Source organism: Camarhynchus parvulus, chromosome 20 (assembly GCF_901933205.1).
Source record: "Camarhynchus parvulus chromosome 20, STF_HiC, whole genome shotgun sequence".
In the NCBI taxonomy this organism is placed as follows: Eukaryota; Metazoa; Chordata; class Aves; order Passeriformes; family Thraupidae; genus Camarhynchus; species Camarhynchus parvulus.
This window is the reverse complement of record NC_044590.1, coordinates 1,721,735-1,743,292: the sequence shown is the minus strand read 5'-3', so window position 1 is coordinate 1,743,292 and position 21,558 is coordinate 1,721,735. Positions and strand designations below refer to the sequence as shown.

Sequence of the window (21,558 nt, the reverse complement as noted above, 5' to 3'; positions counted from 1 at the left end):
TTGATGCTTGGACCACCTACTGATGATACTCAAAGAAAAGGAGAAACAGGGAGAATCGAAGAGATGAATTAAATTAAAACCAAATGACATGACGCCTGGCACAGTGGGATCTTTAATTTTCTACTCTATGAATCCAGAATAAGCAAAAAAAAGCAAAACAAAGCACAGTGGCTTGACTTTCTCTGAGTGAATTCCCTCCATACAGGCAGGGCTTAACTAAATAATCCTGAGTAATGTGTGCACCCCACATTATTGCATGAGATTTGTATGTGGGAGGTGCAGGATTCAGAAAACATATGGCACATGGAAAACAAATGACAGGGTGTGCTTTTACACTCGTGCTGGCTATACTTATCACTCTTGTTGATATTTTTTTCCAGACATGAAATATGAATGTAGGAACTTTCACCTTAATCTCGTCGGAAAAATATCCAGAGTTATTTTTTTGGTGCATTTGTGATTTACAGGAGGCCACCACATAATTCCTGGGAGTACAGACAATGTTATAAAAAACACGGATCAAATAAACACAATTACCTCCCTCATCGTTTTTTCCTTGGATGACAAACCTGGGTCTTGCACCATGAGAACAGCAAGGCCAGCAGATTAGGGCTCCATGGAGCTAGGGAGGGAATGAGTGGCTGGCCTGGGAGCCCACCCACAGCCTGTCTGTGCCTGACCAGTGTAGGGTGAGCTCCAATGGAGGCTGATCCTGAGCTGAGCAAACATGAAGGGAGTTTTGAGTTTGCCCTTTGAGGTGTCTGGTGGAAGAGCAGCATGTTCACCTCACACAAACACAGGCAGAAGCAGGCCATGGTCATATCCTAGAGGGAGGGAATCTTCTGTGCTGTGCCTTGGGATGTAGATGAAGAGTGGGAAAAAGGAAATGGCAGTGTTTTTAATGTAAGGAGAGTGGGCAGCCATGAGGACACAGTTCCAGTGGAGATAGGTGCCAGCAGCTTGTCTTGGCCCCCCAAAAGAGTTGGTGTGGTGTGGCCACTGCTGTGCTTGGAGCACTGGCAGCAGAGTGCAATGAAGAGTGGCAAAGGCACTCGGAGAATGGGGCAGAGATGTTCTCCCAAGCTTTGGCTGGAAGCAGGACAGAGGTGGAGCTGGATGGAGGTATTGACGGAGATATTATTCACCTGAATAATATGTCTCCGTGCAGGTTATTACAATGCAGAAACCACTTTTTTTTGATGGGCAGCCACAGCAGGGCACCACTGAATGGGCTGGGACAGACACCCCCAGGTCACCTTGTGGTTCATGGTACAAACTTGGGGGAGTCAGAAATGGGGAGTGTTGGTGAGTTTTCATTAAATGACTGAAGCCAGCAGTTTCCCATTGGAGTTGGAACAGTTCTCCCAGAGAGGACAGACCCACCCTGTCTGCACAGGGTGCAGTGAGCGTCCATTGGCTCTGAGCCCTGGGATCCTCTGCAGTTCAGGCTCCCCAAAGGAGGAATCCCCTCTCCTTCCTCCATGCCCCCTCTGCTGCGGAACAGCACAGAGCAAAAGGTCCTGACTGGCCCGAGGAAGGGCTGGTGAAGGGAGGCAGAACCTGCACAGAGCGCTCTGAGCTTGGTCTGACACAGCTGCTGCAGGAGGAGGAGTGCAGGGGAACAACCACATCAAAGCCACTCCAGCCACCTCTCCTTTCCTTTCAAAAATGTCACTGCAGCACCCTCCGCTTTCTGAAACAATGTTTATCATTGTTCTTCGATTGTCTGGGACAATAAATGGTTAGAAATGAGCATATATCACCAGGAAATCTCTGTCTGCCCCTTCCCCCAAGCAGTGTCATAAAAACGTACAAATTCACATTAATAATGAAGTGCATTTCCCCGAGAAGCCACTGTGTATCTCAGGGAGAGCAGGCAAGGTGGCAGTTGCTGCAGAGTTTCCTATTAAAGAGCAGAACAAATACTCATAAATCTGATGAGGGGCCAAAGCACATGTTAGGGCTGTCTCCCTCTTAATGGAACCTTTTCTGAAATGAAAAAAATATATATCTTGATACATTCAGGGTATTCATTAGACATGACAACCTCCTCCACTCCCCATGGCTCCCTCCCCCCTCCTGCTTGGGCTGACCCCCGGCAGAAGAGCTGAGTGCTGGCAGGGAGGGATTTTGGAGGGGAGGAGGAACTGTTTGCTTTTAATAAAGGGATTGTGTAAATTTACTACGATGGACAAGCTCCCTTGTGGCCTCGTGTGTCCCTCCTTCCCTCACTGCAGCCATTCCCGGTGTGTGTCCCTCCTGGGTCATCTGCAATTCCCCACAGCCTGTCCGTCTGTCCATCCAGGGATGGGAGCACACAGAGCCATTCCCCACAGCCTGTCCGTCTGTCCATCCAGGGATGGGAGCACACAGAGCCATTCCCCACAGCCTGTCCGTCTGTCCATCCAGGGATGGGAGCACACAGAGCCAACGCTGCTGCCCAGAGTAGGATCCCTCTGGCAGGAGACCTCTCCTGCCCCATCACACCTTGGAGGGCTCAGGCCCAAGATTCTCCAGGCAGGGGAGGATCAGCCCTTGGGCTCTCTCAGGGCTGGGATTTTGCTGCCTGGTGTTGTGTTTGGTGTTATCCCAGCTGGACACCCTGTGGAGGGTGAGATGCTCTTGGAGAAGAACCACAGTCCCATGGAAGCCAGAGCTCTGTGCTGGGGGTTGTGTCCCATCCCATTCCTCCTCCTGTGCTGGAGCTGCAAATCCTGCATGCATTTCTGTGGAACCCAGTGAAAGGCCTGATCCCTCCTCTCAACAGACCCTGCCTGGATGCACAAACACACCCAGCTCCAAACTGAGGCGGGAAGAGACAGCAGAATGAGGCCTGAAGACTACAGCTTAATAATCATGAATTATCTGTTCATTATCCCAATAAATAGTGAAAAATCTCTTCCTCCTTTCCTCCTCCCATAAAGCTGTATCTATAATTTTCCTCATTTTCCATCTGTGCTCCATCATATTTGCACTGAGTGATCATCCTGCTAAATTACATTATTTTTATTGAAAGGTGCTTTGGAGGGCTGGATACTGTTCTTGTCTTTTCCTTTTGTTATTGATCTTTGTGATCCCATTGCCGGGGTGTAAAATATATACATAAGACTCAGGTACCCTTCCTTTGAAATCTCACCTGGTAGAAATGTTCTGCTATAGATTATGAAGGCTGTAGCATTTAATAACATCAGGCACAGCAAGGAGAAGGCAAGATTTTGATGTCCTTATGAATAGTGAATGCTGGAAGAGGCTGGCACTGTTCAAGGTCAGTTAAAATCTGCTCCAAAGTTGCTGTTTCTTTGTGAGCAGAGGAGTTCCTGCCTTGGAACTGCCACATGCAATGTGTTTGTACAGAGCCCAGGAACAACGTGGGTTGACCCAGCGGGTTGGAAGCTCAAATGCAATGTTAAATAATACTGATCTTAGTAGCAACCTGTAAAACCTGTAAAAGCTTCCTAAAAAGCCAGGAAATCTGCACGGATCCATCGGTGCTGCCACAGCCTGATGGATCACCTGGCCTGGCCCTGCTCTCAGGGAAACCAAGAACACACCATTGTTGGGTTTACAAGGATGATGGCTAGATTGAAAAAATGCTATCCAAGAAAAAAATGTTCAATTAAAAAAAAAATCTGGATCTACCACTTCAGGTAAACAGTGATAAATTTCAAAGGATTAAGAGAACTGAGGCTTTACCAGGACAGGATTATTTTGAGGGAGGGCTGATGGTTTGGAGTTCCTTGCTTCAGCAGGATTTTGCTTCAGCAAAAAGGCCAACCTGTTTCTTTTCCTAGCTCTGTCTCATCTCATTCAATTTTACCCTGTTTATCCTAACAAAAATCTATTTTAAAATGGAACTTCCCCACAGACTTTTTCTTCCCATTGAGAAGCCACCATTTTCCAAAAAGACATTGTCAGGAGAATCCCATTTGAATGGAATAATCAAGACTTCCATGGGATGAGCCCTCTTTTTCTGGCTGATGGCATGGGGAGCAGAACCCTTGGTAAATTCTGCTTACAAAATTGTGGTGACACCACTGCAGGCAGGCACATCCCAGCACGTCTGATTCTCCTGGAAGGATCTCTCAGCTTCTAATATTTGTTGCTAAGAAGAAATGAAAGTTGAAGAGCAAGCTAAATTGCCTAAAATAGAATTTTGTACCACTGATTCACACAATTGTCCTTGACCACATAACAGCCATATTGGCCAAGAGTGGAACATGATCAGAGCAGCTCCTACTGCTTCAGAGGAATGAGAAAATAAAATCTAGGGAAGAAAAAAATCTTCTATTTTGGTATACTTAACACATACAGTTATCTACATGTCCTATATATCATTTAACAAATTGCTTTGCAATTCTTACAGGGCGTGGTATAATGACTGATTTAAAATCACTGCATTGCTTAAACTGCATTGTTCTTCATCAAGTTGAGTCATTTTTATGTGAAGTGTCAAGCTCTCTAACAAATAACTGCTGCCAGACAAATCAAGTTCCTCATCTTAAAGCTACGGCTAAATAGTTTATAGCTTTAATCTGCTCACTGAGGTGTGCAGTCTATGACAGTAATTATAAATGCAAGGAGAAATTATAGCTGAATGCTTTAACTGCATTAGGAGCCATTTGATGAACAATCATGATTGCCTGCTCATTTTCAACAATAGAGGGCAAGTTAGTGTCAGTGCATTAGAGGATTTTCAGTTCTGCTCTGCTCTTTCTTCCATTTACCACAGAATGTCAGTTGTCTCCTATAAAGTAGAAAAAAAAGCGCCGCAGAAGCTTTAAACTTGATGGTTAAAAAAAGACAAAGGAGGAAACAGAGAGAAAAACTGTTTATCATTATGACTTTTTTTTTTGTTTTGCACAGCCTTACTTTCAAATTAGTTCATCTCAGGTAGCTGCCTGTTCGCTTATCGGGGTCTTTTGAAACTGAAATCTCCCCAGTCAGGTTGGGTAATTTGACTTTATGGAGATTTATTTCTATCAAAAGTTGTAGCCAAGGCCACAGAGAGCCTCAGTTAGTGACCAGTTCCAAGCCAATCCCACCTGGCACTAAAGTGAGAAATACAATTCTGCCCTGCCTTTTTCCTCAGAACAACATAAAAATTCTAATTCAGTTGAAGAAATGAACAAATGTTCTTCAAGGTACAAGTCAACATACAAATTACTTCTAATTAAAGCCATGTTTCCTAATGTTCATGAGTTTTCTATGAAGAATAGTAATAAAAACAAATTTGAAGTGGCTTAAATGAAAGAGAATAGAGATGTCTGATTGTTGTATATTACACATAATCTTACTTTATATTACTAAACCCATATCACTTAGAAGAATTCAGGAAAACACCAAAGATGACTATAAAAGAGATATATATATCTTTTTACATTTAAGAAGAATTTATGGCAAATTTCTTATAAACATCCTCACAGAGGTCTTAAAAATAAATCCATACCCATAACACATTTTTCTACAGTACTAACCCAGATTATTCATTTATATTTTTAATGATAGCTAACATTTGACAATATAACCTCTACTAGTAAATGCCATTGAAATTTAAAGTACTTTATGTATCTCTATACTTCAAGTATTCTTTCCACTGTTTTATTTCCATTTATTTCAATCTATAGTCTCTATTTTTATGCCTATTTCACTGCAATATTGCCTGCAAGAAGGAAACATAAATGCATGTGTGTGTTTTAAGGATCTCAGCTTTATATTTCTCCTTTCTAAATACTCTGCTCTCCTCTGTTATTATTCAAATGTATACTGGATCTTAAAAATAACATGGTAAGAGTAAGTAAACTCTGAAAATCCCTTTTATTTGATTTAGTCTCCTTGCAGATTTCTGAAGAATCCATATGAATAAACTCAGGCCTCCCCACTCCCAACCTCGTCAGAACTTCAGGGAGGCTTTCGGCTCCGAAACTGTAATAAAATCTTTACAATGCCATCCCAAATACCCCATCATTTCAGACAATTTGTGCTATCATGCATACCAACTGAAATTATAGCTCCAGATAACAGTGCTATCACTCTGTCATTGCAATTTAAGTATATTTTTTCAAAGGTAAGATACAACCTGCATCTTGATATAAATTAGAAATGGATGAGTATTACGAGGACAGCAATTTCTCGGCATCCAGTGGCAGGAAGGACAGTCCCTTATTTATATAGTTACACATCACCTGAATATAATGTCTCTGTGCAGGTTATTACAATGCAGAAACCACTTTTTTTTTCCCCTTGGAGGGTTTTTTTTTCTCCCCTTTTGTATTTGTTCCTCCAATCCTCAGCAACAGTAACGTGTTTACAAAGGTGGGTGTTTGGTTTGCCTCTGAGTAATAACACAGTGCTTTCAAGACCAAATCTGAAACATTTGTCACACATTAAGCCATGAATGTGCCAAAATAACAGTTGTATTAATATATCTGGCAGATAGCTTTTGTTTGATAGTCCCCAAATTATTGGTTTGCTCTGATATCTCTTGTCTGAAAATGGTGAATGGCGGAGTGTTAATAATCATTAAGTGGTGGGGAAGGAAACGAAGTATGGGATGTTTATCCCTCCCCAGTCTCTTGGGGGTGTTGATTTGGAGTGGCCAGGTAAACAAGCAACACTCTAATGTTGGGTTAAAGTGCCCAAATAGATAGTTTAGGGTATTAGCCCTATTTAGAAAACAAACTCCTTAGGAGTGAGATGGAATTTTGCTGGCTAAAATATGCAGGAAGCATAAATCTCCTCCAATGCAGACAGCACGTACAAGATGTATGCAAAACTTAAATCTTACTGCACTTGAACACTGACATTATACTCCATGGCAATAGCTTACAGTACCAGCCCAAAGTAACCCCTTGATCAGTGGTTTAAATTATTCAAAAGTAGCATTTTTAATGGAGCTTAAGTGACACAGAGCCCTCGTGCTGGCTGTGGCAGCACAAAGTGTTTCCTAAAACATGAATATTTGCAGCAAACAAATGGGAAATCTTCCCTCAAACGGGGGCTGAGCCCCATCCTCTCAATCAGCCAGAGGATGGCCACAAAGCCAGGTGGCATCAGTGACAACTCCCAGCACATCTTTAATTTTCACCATCTGACAAATTAAATTTCTGAATGTTATTCAAGTAATGAACACCTCGGAGAAAACCTGGATCTGCACATGGTTGTTCTGTGTACACAAGCAGAACCTGAGTCTGCTGGAGGAATTGCTGGGCACAACTAAACAGAGCCCTCCTGGGAAAAAAACTGGTTAGAACAAAAAACTTCTATTTGGACTTTTAGTTGATGTTCTGCATATTTATTTCAATCAAGAATATTCAAGTTTGTGAATCAAGTAAAATTAAAAATGCAAAAATGGTGTGGCATCTGAATATTACATTACATGTTATAAACATTGGTTGTGGCAACTGGTGTATCTTGCAGCAAAAAAATAGCAACACTAACGCAGCAGTATCCTACTAACAGGTCTTGGAAATATTAAGCTTGTAAAAAATCTCAATTAAGCAGTAACTCCCCCAGGTTATACGAGAACTTGCACTGAAGTCAGTGATGTTTATGGATTGACTTCCACCAACACGAAGCAAAATATAATCAAACATCTTAAAGATTAAAAAAGGAATGATGGAGAGAGAGGTTAAAATGATGTGACAAAAAAGGCCACTCACAGTAGCAAGTGTTTAAGTAAGTGTAAAATATTAAAATATTTTACAAAACTGAACATCCAAATATCAACAGAAGAATAACTGAACTTCTACATAGGAACTTTTCAGTTATTTGTAGATTCTCAAGGCTGTGTTTGAGATTATGAGAAACTTGGAATAATTGAGATTTTGCTAATTTGTCTTTTGAATTTTCTTCTTTTTCCCCATCCAAATCAGATTTATTGGTGTGCTAGCACTGAGTGAGGTAATAACCTTTTGAGTTTCAGTGCTCTTTGTCTGTTTTTTTCCATTCTCACTGCAAAGAGCAGCACTTAGTTCTTGCATTCCACACCGAAGTGCAGTGGATGTGAAATGATTTATTCTTAGGAACAAAAGAGAAATGGGCAAACAGCTATTCTGCAAATAACGAGCAGCAACATTTCTCTCTAGGGCAGTGTGGGTTTGCATTGACCAAGCTCTCTTCCTGAAAACATTATAAAATGGATGTGTACATGCGGGGGAGGAGCGGCGCAGCATACATGATGCATTTTATACGGTTTTCCTACTTTTACCAAAGCACGGAGCCTGACGGAGCCTCCTGGAAATGCTGAAATGAAAACTCACTATAGAGCATGCATACCTTAAGAGTTATTCTTCATCCACTTCTGCTACAAATTGTGAATGGTGTTCTGGTGACTTGCTGTGTGTTTTGCTTAGATGAAGTTTTACTGCATGTTTGCTCGCAAATGTCCGATAGCACAACTTACATTTGAACTTAGAGTCTGTGTCCTCTTCTCCAGCTATTGTTTCAGGAGATCTTTGAACTGAAACTCTGGAGATTTCTTGCTCTACCTTGGTTTGCTGCTCCACAGCCAGCCTGTTCATGTCTTTCATTTGGAAACCTAGGTGGGATTCTAAGTGGCTAATGTAAGTAGAGGGGGTTCGGAACTGAGATGCACAGTCGCTGCAATAAAAGACTGGATGTCCTTTGTCCATGTTTTTCAAAAACTTTGTTCCTCCGGTTTTCCTAAGTTGATACTTGACATTTGCCAACCAGTGGCTGATGGTGGTCATCGACAGTCCAGTGAATTTGGAAATCTGCATGCGCTCTTGTGGGCCTAGATCTGATAATAAATATTTACCTTCAGATGTCTGGAAGAGGCTGGAAGCAAACTGAGCTTGCAAAATGAGCAGATGCTGAGGGTTCCAGTTTGACTGCCTGCCCTTCCTTTTATGCAGAGTGGAGACTTCCGTGGAGACGTCCTCGAAGCGTCGGACATCTATTTCCAACTTCATGGATGGGATCCTTGAGGATGCAGCAGGTTTTGGCGTGGTAGCTTTAGGAAGAACTTTGACCATGTCGGCAATGTCAGATAGAGCGTGCTTTTGAGGTGGAGAAGTACAAGATTGTGCTTGAGCTGACTCAGCTTTCTTGCCTTTGGATTTGGTCAGGTCAATAGGCTGATCATTGTTTTCAAACAAATAGTGCCTGGATACGCTTGCAGGCTTTGGTGGGGTTGGAGCAGGAGATAAAACTGGCTTCTCCATCATGTTTAGATTGGGTTTGTGGAACATGGAAATTGTGCTAGAGCTGGGGCTGCAGTTGGATTGAGGCTGTAAGGGCTCAGTGGCTTTGCCCAGGTGATTGTTCAGGACGGACTGCAGTGCGCTCAGGGGGTTCACACAGGGCAGCTCCGAGGAATGGTTGGCAGCGGCACAACCATTGCTGAGAGAAGCTGCTGGTGGCTCCTTGAGGACTGGCTTTTCTTTTCCACTGTCCTCTTTATCTTCTTCTTTCAAGGGACACGGTTCTGTCTTTTTTGGCTCTGCAGAGGCTTCAGCTTTGAGGAGAGGTTCCCTCTCGTTCTGGCTGAGCGAGGCCGGCTCAGCCTGGACAGTCTCCTTAGCATAGTCCTTATGCACCTCCTCCTTGTCCTCAGCCTCCTTCTTCACTTGAGTGCACTGGCTCACGTTTGCTGAGATAGGGACCAGAGGCATCACCTTCCACTTGGGTGCTATGGGCCTCAATTTATTGGTCATGGTTGGCCTGATTTGGAGCACCTGGGATCCCACAGGCAAGGAGGGCTTGGCTCCCTCGGAGAGCTGGTAAGCCGCGTGGATACTGGGATATGCACTCCAGCTGGGAGCTCCGTTCTGAGCTTTATTGATGGCTGTCGTGACAGTGTTCTCCAAGGACTTTAAAATGTCCCCACCACCCTTTGAACCATCTTCTAAATCTTCTTCTCGGAGGTACTGATATTTCATTGTGGGATCCAGGGGTTTCTGAAGAGTGTCTTCATACTCCTCAGTTTTCATTGCTTTCTCATCTTTGTTTGCATCATCAGCTTTCTCTTTTTTACTTTCTTTTTTAAGTTCAGAGGCAGGACCTATGCATTCTGCAGATGATTTACTGGTTGATTTTGAAACGGGGCTGTCACTGGCTGGTGCTTCAGACAGCGACTGCATTTTTTCCACAGCTAAAGGATCCAGAACAAGTTGCTTTCCTTTCTTTGAAGCTGAACTCGTGACTTTCAAGAAATGGCCAGTGACCATCATGTGGGTTGTGAGCTGCTGCAAGGTATCATGAGAGCTTCCACATTCCATACACTTCAAAATCTGGGATTTGCAGGCCTCGAACTGCCAGGTATAGCTGGCCCCGTTCTGGTACCCGTAGCGGTTGTTGGAGGAGAGCTGCAGGTTCGCATTCTTCTGAGGAGAGAAAGTGTCTGAGAAAGACCCTGTCGTGGAGTCGGGGGAGCAAGGCCTGTTCACATCAAACACACGTTTCTTGGCTGGAGTGACCATTTTTGAAGAAATGGTTGGTACCGGCTCCTTCAAAGGCACTTTTTGGTAATGTTTTGTTTTTATCATATGAACACTCAGATCTTGAAGGGAATCAAAAGAGTCACCACAGAACATACACTTCAGAACTTTTTGTGCATCTTCCTTGTCCATGTCTTGGAACGCCCTTTTCCGGGGCTTGGAGTAGCTGGTAGGTCTGTGCTTGTCCTTTTTGTGGTTGTCATCCTGGTAGTGGCCTGTCTCGTTCATGTGGACCGTGAGCTCTACCAAGGTGTCGTAGGCAGCGCTGCACTGCCGGCAGCGGAACCGGCTGGCGCCCGTGAACACAGTCCCGCACATTTTGCTGCTCTGCCTGTAGAGCTGCACCGAGCTGAACAGGTTGGGCTTGGAGACAGGCCTGGAAGGTAAATTCTGCTGCAAGCTTTTGGACAGTGCGTCTTGGTGCCAATCAAAATCAGCCTTGTTCCCTCCGTTCCTGTTGTCGCAACTCTTCTTTTCAGAGTTGGACAACTTGAAACCCAGCCCCAAGCCTGTCCAGTAAGAGTCCGACAGGATGTTGGCATAGACTGCTGTCATTCTATCCATGCAATCGTGTGCTTCGCTCTGGGCTTTGGGGTGGGCGCTGCTTTTGGGGTCCTGGGGCTCCCTGGAGCAGATGTTTTTGATATCTGCCACATGGTCACTACTGTCACTCAGCAGCGATTCGTTCTCCACGTCCTGGTTGGATATGTGACTGACAGGGGAATTCTGGAAACTGAAGTTCCCTTTCTGCTCAGGACCCACTTCGTGCTCCTCATCCGTGCCAGTGTCATTGCTGCTCTGCAGCTGAGCAGTGGAGTTGTTGTCATCGTCATCTTCTTCTTCCTCCTTTATATCTTCCTCTTCCTTTAAATCTTCCTCTTGGACATAACCTGAAATGTAATGTCAATATATGAAATAACCTGTTAAAGGAGAATGTTACAGTTCCACTTTTCTGCTTTCACTATGTATTTTCTTTACTGGATTTTGTTTTAATCTATAACTGTATTTTCTGTTAGTTCTGGAAGTGAAAAAAGCCAAATGATGTCTCCTTTTTGTGAAGGTTGCTGCATTTTGTTGGCAGATGATCATAATTCATTATAACTGCCAGAGATCCCGAGTTAATAATTTTCCTGTCATGGGAGTATAATTCTAACTGTCCTGTAATGGGACAGTTGGAAAATTCATATGTAAGAATTTAAAGTTTATACTAAAAGCTTCAATTCTATGAAATTGTTTTTAGCCTCAGTGAGAGAAGGGGTTGAATTTGCAAGGAAGAGAAGAAAAATAAGTGCCATAATCTTCCTGGTTCAGAGCATCATCTAGGTACAGTAACCTTTTGCCACTTGATCACCTAAAAATGCACTTTAGGATGTACACAAATAATTTATATGTCAAAATACAACATCTGAAAGTGTTAATAGGCATAAGTGAAACCCTTTTGTTTATAAAAGTAATGTACTGTGTACCATAAAAGCAAATTGTGCTTCAGTTAAGTTTTCCTTTGGAAGGTACATACAGTAATTTATTCCTCACAAGATCCTTTGTCCTTCTCTAGGAAAAGCAGAAGTACCAGACAGCTGCACATCCCCCACAATATGGATAAAATTTGCTGCTTAATTAGGCATTGACATGTTTACTATAACCTTTACAGAAGAGTAACTTGTGCTGAGGAATTCTCTTTTTTTTGGTGTCTGTGTAATATACTGACACAATCTCATAAAAGTGGAAGAAATAACCAGTTCCAGTATCTCCAGAGGGTCTACAGGGAAGGCAGAGAGGGATTCTCCATCAGGAGCTGTAGTGACACAAAAGGAGGAATGGCTTCAAACTGAGAGAGGAGGTTTAGATTGGATATATGGAAGAAATTCTGCCCTGTGAGGGTGGGAATGCCCTGGCACAGGTGCCCAGAGAAGCTGTGTCTGCCCCTGGATCCCTGGAAGGCCAGGCTGGATAGGGCTTGGACCAGCCTGGGAGAGCAGAAAGTGTCACCCATGGCAGGGGTGGCACTGGATGCTGTGACTCTATGCAGAAAGCACCATCAAAATTTCACAAAACCATCAGTCACATCTGTTTTAATGGTTTAGGGGTTTGGGCAGCTTTAAAAACACATTTCAGTGTCCTCCCTGTAAAAGCATTTCTGTTTATGTAAATGATTTAAATTGCTGTGGGCATTTTAAGGACAGTGGAGACCAGTTCTGCAAGACAACCTCGGGTACAAGAGATGCTCGTGTTCTTCCAACAGGGCTTTTTAGTAAGATTTCATTGGACATGAAGGGATGTAGCTGGTTAACAGAAATAACATTAATTTAAGTGGACTTTGCATTATTTATTTTAGAAGTAAAGAGTGTCTTATATCTGTACACCCACATGCTTTAAATGCAGAGTCTGTAATAAGTAGCATAAATTTTGCACGTCACACTGATGTCCATGTAATAAATTGTTGAGTGACCTGTTCTCTTCCCACCAGTTCTCCCCCAGGCTTATTCTGACATTCCAAACCTCTGAGGTCCTCATGCGTAACTGTGTTACAGGGAAGAAATAATATGAGAGAAATCCAAACTCAGTAACTGGATGAATGCTTCCCCCTTTTCCTAAATGAGACTTTTTCCCACCCAAATTAAACAGGCCCAGGCAGATGTAAGATGGGAAAAGTGCAGTCCTGAAGAAGTGGGAGACTGAAATGTCACTATCATTAAGAATTGACAAAACTCAGGAACTTCAAAGTATTGAATGGAAGCAATTTTTTGGCTTCCTAAATGGAAATTCTATTCTGTTTAGTGCTGATTGACCTCAAGACAGTGTATGTAAAAATCATCACATCAGTAGGGATAACATTATTATATGGATAATAATCACAAATATAATTCCAAATTATTTGGTTTCTTAATTCCTCTCTGTATCTTTGTGAATGAATTCATGGCAACCTCAGAAACCCACTTCTCTAGGATGAGAGCTGCAATAAACAGCTGATTCTTTATTCTTCAAAAAGGACATTTTCTTAGCTATTTCTGGAATATTTCCACAGAGGAGCTAAAATAAACCAGGTCCAGTCAATACACCTGCAAAAGCTGGGTTTAAACCCACGCCCATGCCCTTGGAGCTGGGACTTTCCCTGCAGACAGCACCAAGCCAGGCCCCCAGGGGGTGAATCCAGCACTGACATCCAGGACAGCCCTGGGAGTGGCACCACATTATCCATCACCCCTGACCTGAACTGAGGAGTGTCAATACAGCTTTTTGTCAAAAGTGTTCATTCTCACTGTTAACTTTTCCACCAGTGGATATTATTTTTACTCAAATTTGCTCTTTTTCCATGTAGAGAAACATTTATTAAAATACATATACATATATATACATGTTTCTTTCCAAGACTGGAAAATTTATTTTCTGCCAAGAGAAGGGACAGTGAATCATTGTCCAGAACAACTCTGCTAATCCATGTAAAACCCATGGCACCACCTGCACTTCTTCAGCCATACACATTCCAGTTTTCCTTGAAACAACATCATCAGGAAAGCAATCTCACAGTGCTAGAAGGTGATCTTGTTTCCTCCTTGTCTGGCTTCAGCTCAAACATCTTTTTGTGTTTGGCAGAAGCTGTTTCTCTCTCTGAAAGGTTCCAAGCAGATAATGGATAATGACCACTTCTCATTCCTCCTTCTCCAAGATGTCGAACTGCATTAAGCACCCACAGACAAATCTTAACCTGGCTCTTTGTAGGAGTTCAGAGCTACAGTTTCATGCCATCTGAAAATCAACTGAAGAGAGAAATTGGCAGCTGGGGGAAAAATAGTTCCCTACTCCATTGCATAACTCTTTATCAAAGACATTTTGGAATTTAATGGGATTAAAACCAATGGAACACTTTAGAAAAGCAATGGAGTTCTATGGAAAGAACTCTCAAAATATGAAATTTGCCATGAAGGAGTGAATGATAGAATTTCAGAGTTTTTAAGGCTATGTTCAAAATTTCTGTACTATGGAAATAACTTCCTGTTGAGTTCTCCAAGGTGGAAAGAAAACACAGGGAAAGATTCCTGAATGTGGCACAGAGAGCACCTGGCTCTGAATGATGGGTGGAAGGGACAAAGGGACATCTCTGTCACCTGGCCTGAAAGTCTTGGTTTTGAGTTTTAGTTCCAAAGCCAGCTGCAGCCTGAGGAAGGTTTTGGACGTCCTCAGAAAAGGCTGAAGATGCTCAGTTGCCTCTTTGCTGGGAGGCCAGCTCATTCATTTGGATAATGGGGCATTTTTTGCAGCTTTTGTTGCTGTTACTATTTACCATCACACCCACTCTCAGTTTGCAGTGGCTCAGCGTGGATCACTGCCATGGTGATGAATTTTGTGCCCAAAACAACTTGGCACCTCAAAGGAGGGATTTTTCCCAATATTCCTTCGAGGGTTTTTTTCCCCCTAGAAATTAATTTTTCAAGTAGTTACAGCAGCTGGTACCAAGACATGAATTCCTGCCTCTTGCAGAGTAGGAGAAGGAACACCCACCACCCTCCACTGCAGGAGGACAGGAGCAGCTTCTGCAGGAGCAAGGAAAAGAGTGGCTTCCACACTGACTGAATTCTAACACACAAAGGCAATTCCATGAAGCCATAACTATTATTTATATACAATGCTGAAATGAAGCTATTTGGGGCTTTCATTTTGTTGTTCTTTAATTAGAGTTGTATTATAAAGTTTTCTATTAAATATCCAATTTCCTACTGGTTAAGAAGGCAAAATACCCCCGAGTTTCAGTGGGCTCTTAGCAGCAAAACCAGAACAGATTATGTCCTTTGCACTTCATCCTGCACAGTTATGAGCCAAATGATCAGTGGCTGGAGGGAACTGCTTGTGAGTGACCCATAAACTCAAAAACAATAATAAAGCAGAAAAAAACCCCTAACACAAGCAAAAAGAGAGGGGAGCTGATGTGAGCTGCTGAGCTGAGTGCAGAGGAGGGAAGGAATTATTGTGGAGGTTTTTCTTGAATATTTTTCCTTAAGGATAACATTGTTTGCATAGGCAGTTATTGAATAAAAAGCAGCAAGGCATCCTTTCAGTCAGTTTGAATCCATTCCATGCCAGGTCCTGGCTGCTGCAGGAAAGGATTCCACCATGGCTGGAGCCAGGAGCTCCAGTTCCTCACACGAGGGCTCTGAGTGTCATCATTTGCCTCTTGTTAAAAATATTTTCTACAAACTCCTGGAACTGACAGTTTTTACAACCAGCTGATGGTGTTTGGTGATCCCCAGATTGTATTTCCAACTAAGATGCTCCTAAAGAATGTTGTGAGTGCAAAGAGCTCAACCTCCCCCTTGCCCCAACCACCCCAGCTGCCCTCCCTCACACCACCTCTGTCCTGGCCTCAGCAGGTGAGGTTTGGGGCAGGTGTCACACAGCCACACACCCCAGGTGAGGTTTGTCACACAGCCACACATCCCCATCACTGTGAGCTCCACTCAGTTCCTGGGGCAGGCACAAAGGCTGCTCTCCAAGATGCAGCATGGCCTGGAAAATTCAAGGCATACAGTAGCAGCAAATATGCTTTCCTCATTAGTCACTTTAATTGCACCACTGTAAATCCCTTTGCTGATGAAAAGAGAAGTCTGAAACTTTTGTCTCCCTCTGCCTTTCTTCTGTTTTCCCTTGTCCTATTTATTGTTGTAGAAAACAGCAGAGTGGCTTTGTAAATTTATAGATTACTTCATATAAAATCCAACTTCCAAATTATGTTTTCCTTCTTTCATTATCCTGGGTTGCCCTAAGTACCAATCTAAATTTCTTTCAATGGCATGAGCTACCAATCAGAATCACAAAAAAATATATATCTATAGAAATTGAAATTGTAATGAGTCTTACCAGTGTATTGCTAACACTTTGGTTCATTTGATATGAACTTTGTTTTTTTAAAGTACCACATGGTAAGGCTTTGAAACTTCAGTTTGTAAAAAAAACTGTAACAGCCTTACAGCCTTTGAAGTCACTACTGATATAACTCTGAACAGATCCATTCAAGTTCAACTAACATCAGACAAATGTTTAGTGTATCAGAGGAAGCCACAAAAGCAAGGATTTCATCAATATTTCACAACAGCCTCAGGGAAACTGTAGATTGCAATGCTGTAGGGCAGCTAATGGAATTACACACAAGGGTTTTGTACATTTAAAATAAGCAGCTACTAAAAAAATTACCCTTCAGTTTGATAGAAACTGTATAAAACTGCAGATGGGAAACAATTAAATAGCTACCAACATTTATCCATGTCAGCCTGATAGGTCATTTAATAACAGGTATTTCTTTCCTCCTTTCTTTTTTTTTCCTGGTAGGGCAATAATAAAGATTAACATTTATGAAAAGTAGCATAAAATATAGTGCAGCCAAATGAATAATTAAAGATGCTTCTGAAGAATTTGTTTGCTATTGTATGGCCGTGAAGACTGCTCTCCAGTAATGAAGTACATTTGTATTAAGTACAATTATAAATAGAAAGAAGATGAGGATTATGTTTATGGACACTTGCTTTTTATCCTAAAAAAAAAAAAATAAATCTTTGGCTTGTTTCTGTTGAATCCATGGCTTATCTCATGGACAGCACATGCTCCTGGAAAAGAGCTGGGCCTGGCTTGGAGCAGGTGGAGGAGGACACAGGACACACAATAAACCCTGAGAGATCAAGGAGCAACACTTCCTCTGGAGAGGCTCTTGGGCAGAGAGGAGAATTCAGCCCCGAAAGCACAAGGGTTATTCTAAAAACAGATCCACAGAATCAAGTTCCTCTTCATTGCTATACTCAGTGTGCAAAGAGCTTGCAGAACCAGCCCTTCACACAGCTGGGTTTGGGGGTTTAGCTTGGGAAATGGCTGTTTCTGTTAATAACTGATCAATAGCATGATGGAGAGATAAATTATCTGACTACTGTTGTGAAAAGGCTGATTACTGCTTGGCCAGTCCCACTCAAAACAGACCAGTTTGGCTAAATCCAACAGAGTACTCAGGCTCATGGAGAGGATCCAGTTCAAGAGAGCTCCTAAATGTTTGTCCCTTTTGGGGTAAGAGCAGTAAGTACTACAGAAAATCCAGAGCTTCCTGAGGACTCAGCATGGTGATCCACTGATGGTTAGAGATGGAGCCAGCAGCACTTCCCCCATGTTTTATTAAAGCTCAGAATTCCTGCGCAGCTGAAGATGCTGCATAAAGACAAACACCTTGCAATAAAGCATTGCCCAGCACCTTCTATCAGAGCTGATTTTAGAAAATATTAATATTACTTTTAATAATATTTAATAAGTTTTAAAATCATTCTACTATAACATTTGTCTAAAGAGCAGCTGGCCTTTGGATTTTGCTTTTGGATATTCAGTTCCAGTGCAGCTCCAGTAAGATCTGCTTTAAGCCAGACTTGCCAGTAATACTCATAAATCCGTGCTGGTTACTCAGAGCTGGTTAAATGCTGCAGCATCATTTCTCTCTCAACATCTCTTTAGATAAGGTACATAAGTAGAAAGTGGGAGTATAATGAAATCTGTCTTCTTCATTTGCCTGCTTTGTTTTGATCTTGCATTCCAGGCAATAAAAAACTGCAAATAATTTTGAAGTGTGATTTTTCCCTTGCCGGGATCTCGGTGTTAAAGGAGTAACACACAGATCATCAAGTGGCTGATTTCCCTCTTTATTTTCCTTCCAGGAACATCCTGCTGCATGTGGTGGTCCAAATGAATACTCTGCTTCTTTGGTGACAAATATGATGGCCAGCAAACATTGACTTTTGACCATTAGGCTTGCCTGCACTTATAGCCACATCACCATCAGAGCACTAAGGCAGCATGAAGGTCATTACCCCCGACAGCATCTTCCTTCCACCAACTTCCCAGAGATGTAAGCAATAAGCACTTGCAAGAGATTGATATGATACTTTGTGAGTAATTTGGATGAACTATAACACTAACCCAGTAAAGTATTATAATTTTAAATGTGTCCAGAAAATAATTGAAATTCTGGTTTAGCTTCATCATAATGCACAGTGCTGGGTATATTTAACAGCTGACTAGTTTAGCATGAATATTGCTTTACAAATGAGGTCATATTGTTTTTAAGAAACAATATTGCTATCAAACATGTTTAGGAGGAAAAGCAAGAGATTATGAGTACACTTTTAACCTTTCTGTCTCTTTCTATATCTGTTTACTATGGTGATTTAGGTGCTCAGTGTTGTTTGAAGGCAAACATAGAAGGTTCTGGCATTTAAAAGAGATCCAGTAATGAGCAACTGGCAGTCAGATTCTTTCTTATTATTACTCTGTCACAAAATCTCTGTTCTACATCACTCCATCTTTGCAACACCAGTCAGAGATGAGAAAGGTCAAAACATCTCCTTCAGACGTGCAGACACAGCAGCCAAGAGCCAGAACCCGGCCTGGGCTGTGGGGAGAGCAGAGCCACAGGTAACAGACAGAGTTTCACTGCAGCAAAGCTTCTCCTCCTGCAGCACGGCCTGGGCAGAGAGGGATCACCACCACTGCTGCCCCCCTTTGCAGAAGGAGGGATACCTAAACAAGCCATCCAAAACAGCATTTTGCACAAAATGTGGACAATTTCCATTCACCTCCACGATATTTGGGTATTTCCTGACAGGCAAGGGGCACACAGAGGATCTGATCCTGATTTTCCTGCCTTGCTGCAGCCAACACAGCCAAAGCTGCAGCAACTGGGAGAAGAATCAACCTGTGATCCTTTGAAATCCCTTTCCAAATGGGAAAACTTTTAAGGTCCTGCCTGAAATATTCTCTCTGAGAGGCACAACCTCAGGTGGCTCTGGGAGCATGAACTTGCAACCAGTTTTGCCTGGAATTAGGAGGAATCAGCTCCTAGCACTCTCTTGATTACCAATGTAAACACACTGCGTGTTTATTATTCCCTCTGTTATTTCATCATTTATTGATTTGATTTATTTATTTGCTCTTTTGTTATTTACTGCCTCCAACAGCAGCACTGCCCTGCCAAAATCTTCTACCAACATGGAATAAAATTCTTCCTTCCCCCAAAATCTCCCTGCTTTGATTCACTCCAGCGTTTTCCTCTCTCTCTTTTCACCCAATTCTGAGATGCTGCCCCACACTTTCCTTGCAGATATAAAGACCTTTTAATAGTAAGAATTCTAATAATTTTCAGTAGTCAAATTAGTACTGTTGGCTCTGCTCTGCAAAGAAACTTGTGCAAAACAAATCAATCCATGTCAAAAGGAAAAACGTCCAACTGATATGGAAAATCAACACAGTGTCCAAGTATCTATCAAGATTCATAAAATAATGGAAATTTCAAGGGAAGTAAAAAAAATCACAGAAACCCAAATATTAAGCTGTGTTCTTTTAAATTGGGTCTCAAATGATCCAAGGAAGGGTTGAGAGCCAGGGCCAGTGCACAGATCATTTACGGATCATAATCACCCCAGTCTCAGTCTGCATTCCTGCCCTGTCCTAAGTGATATCTGACATTTATCACTTGGGACAGAGCATGAAAAAAGAGGCAGCAACAACAGGAGGCTGCAGCTGCACTGGCTCAGCTTTTCCTCTGAATCTCAGCAAGAAATAACAACTCTGAGTTATGGGCAAAAACCCCAGAAATCAGAGAGGTCATTACTGACAGAAACAACTTCTCCAGCACAGGTACCATGATGTCACCACCGCTGAAGAGAGGGAGCTCAGAGGGTACAAAAAAGCCATTTATTATTTCCAGCAGAAGTGGATCTGAGGCCTGCAGGAGGTCACAAAACACTCCAGTGATCAAAAATCCAGACTGAAGTCCTGAAAGAGCTGAAAGGATGGATTAACTATGACCCAATTCCCTACTACCCAGCTCTATAACAGAGTAACAAAACTTTATACAAAACTTTATGAATTGCCTCACTTTTTTTTTTTTTTTCTGGAGCCTCTCAGACTTGGAAGGAAATGCAGCAGAGGGCATCTGACCTCTACCAAATTACTCAGAATACTGACTTTGAATGATGAATTGCTGCTGCAGGCAAGTCCAAATATAAAAAAAAGGCATTAAAAAAGGGCTATTTAAAAATGTTTACAGAATTAAAATACAGTTATTATTGTTGTAGTAATCCCAAGGGTAAGTGAAGAATTTCCAAGTGATTAAATCCACACAAAAAGCTAATTTCTCCATTTTTGTTTTAATTTCTCCCTCCTCCATTTCATCAGCATTCAACTGGGACACCAGTCCTGGAGGTCTGTCCTTGGGCAGGGGAGCAAATGGGCCTGGGTGTTTATTGGGGCATCATTTTCTGTCTGTGTGGCATCATTGATTTCCTGGGGAAGGGCCCAAGCCAGGTCAGAATCAACTCTTTGAGCAGCCAATCCATCAGGTGGGAGCAGGTGGCATAAGGAATGACTGGAAAAGGAGGAAAAGCCGAAATGGATGGAAGTGGGAAAGTAATAAGAAAGTGATCAGTGAAAGTACGAGCAGCAGGAAATAAATCAATCAAAGCAGTGCAGGGCAGAGCTCGCTCTGAGAGGGTTCCCTTCAATGTGAGCAGGGCTTTAACCTCCACAGCAACACAGAAATCTGAAAGGTTTTCCCTCAAAATTCTCCTGGGAACCAGGAGGATGAGCAGAGCAGGATTATTGGAGAGAATTAGAGAGAAAGCCCAGCCTGCTTTCTGAGAGATGCAGGGAGAGGCTGGGACAAGGAACATTACAGGGAATTCTGGACATTGCACTTCCATCCATGTTCCAATTGTGTTTGTTCTGTGGGAATGTGGCACAGGATCTGCACTCAGATTTTAAACAGACCCCTGGAGCAATAATTGAAATAAGAAATAGAGTGGGAAGTGCACAGTGTTCTAATAAAAGACTCACACACTAACTGGACTTCCTGAACAGAAACTCACCCAATCATTTTATTGAGGCTTGGATTCAAACCAGGAAAATCCATTTGCTACCAAAAATCTGATTATTCATGACAAAAAAATCTCTTGCACCTTATCTAGCACAGGTTTTGTACTGAGTGCTGATAATGTGAAAGCAAAACTTGTGATTTCTGCTGGTTTTATCAGAGGGAGCTGTGCAAGTGTGGCTCTGCAGAGCTTTTTGACAACACATGAGG

The 21,558-nt window shown here is 42.4% G+C and overlaps 1 protein-coding gene across 3 annotated transcripts in view; it reads right to left on the bottom strand.

The window, feature by feature from the left end:
• The window catches only part of TSHZ2 (teashirt zinc finger homeobox 2), a 208,236-nt gene that overhangs the window by 70,831 nt on the left and 115,847 nt on the right, over positions 1-21,558 (bottom strand). The window contains exon 2 of one of the 3 annotated variants that reach the window (XM_030963592.1): positions 8,275-11,347. In XM_030963592.1, coding sequence (XP_030819452.1) covers positions 8,283-11,347 — 3,065 coding nt within the window. In that variant the 3' untranslated portion in view covers positions 8,275-8,282. Of the gene's footprint in view, positions 1-7,275; positions 11,348-21,558 lie in introns of those variants that run through there. The other 2 variants (XM_030963593.1, XM_030963591.1) reach the window with 2 other exon arrangements.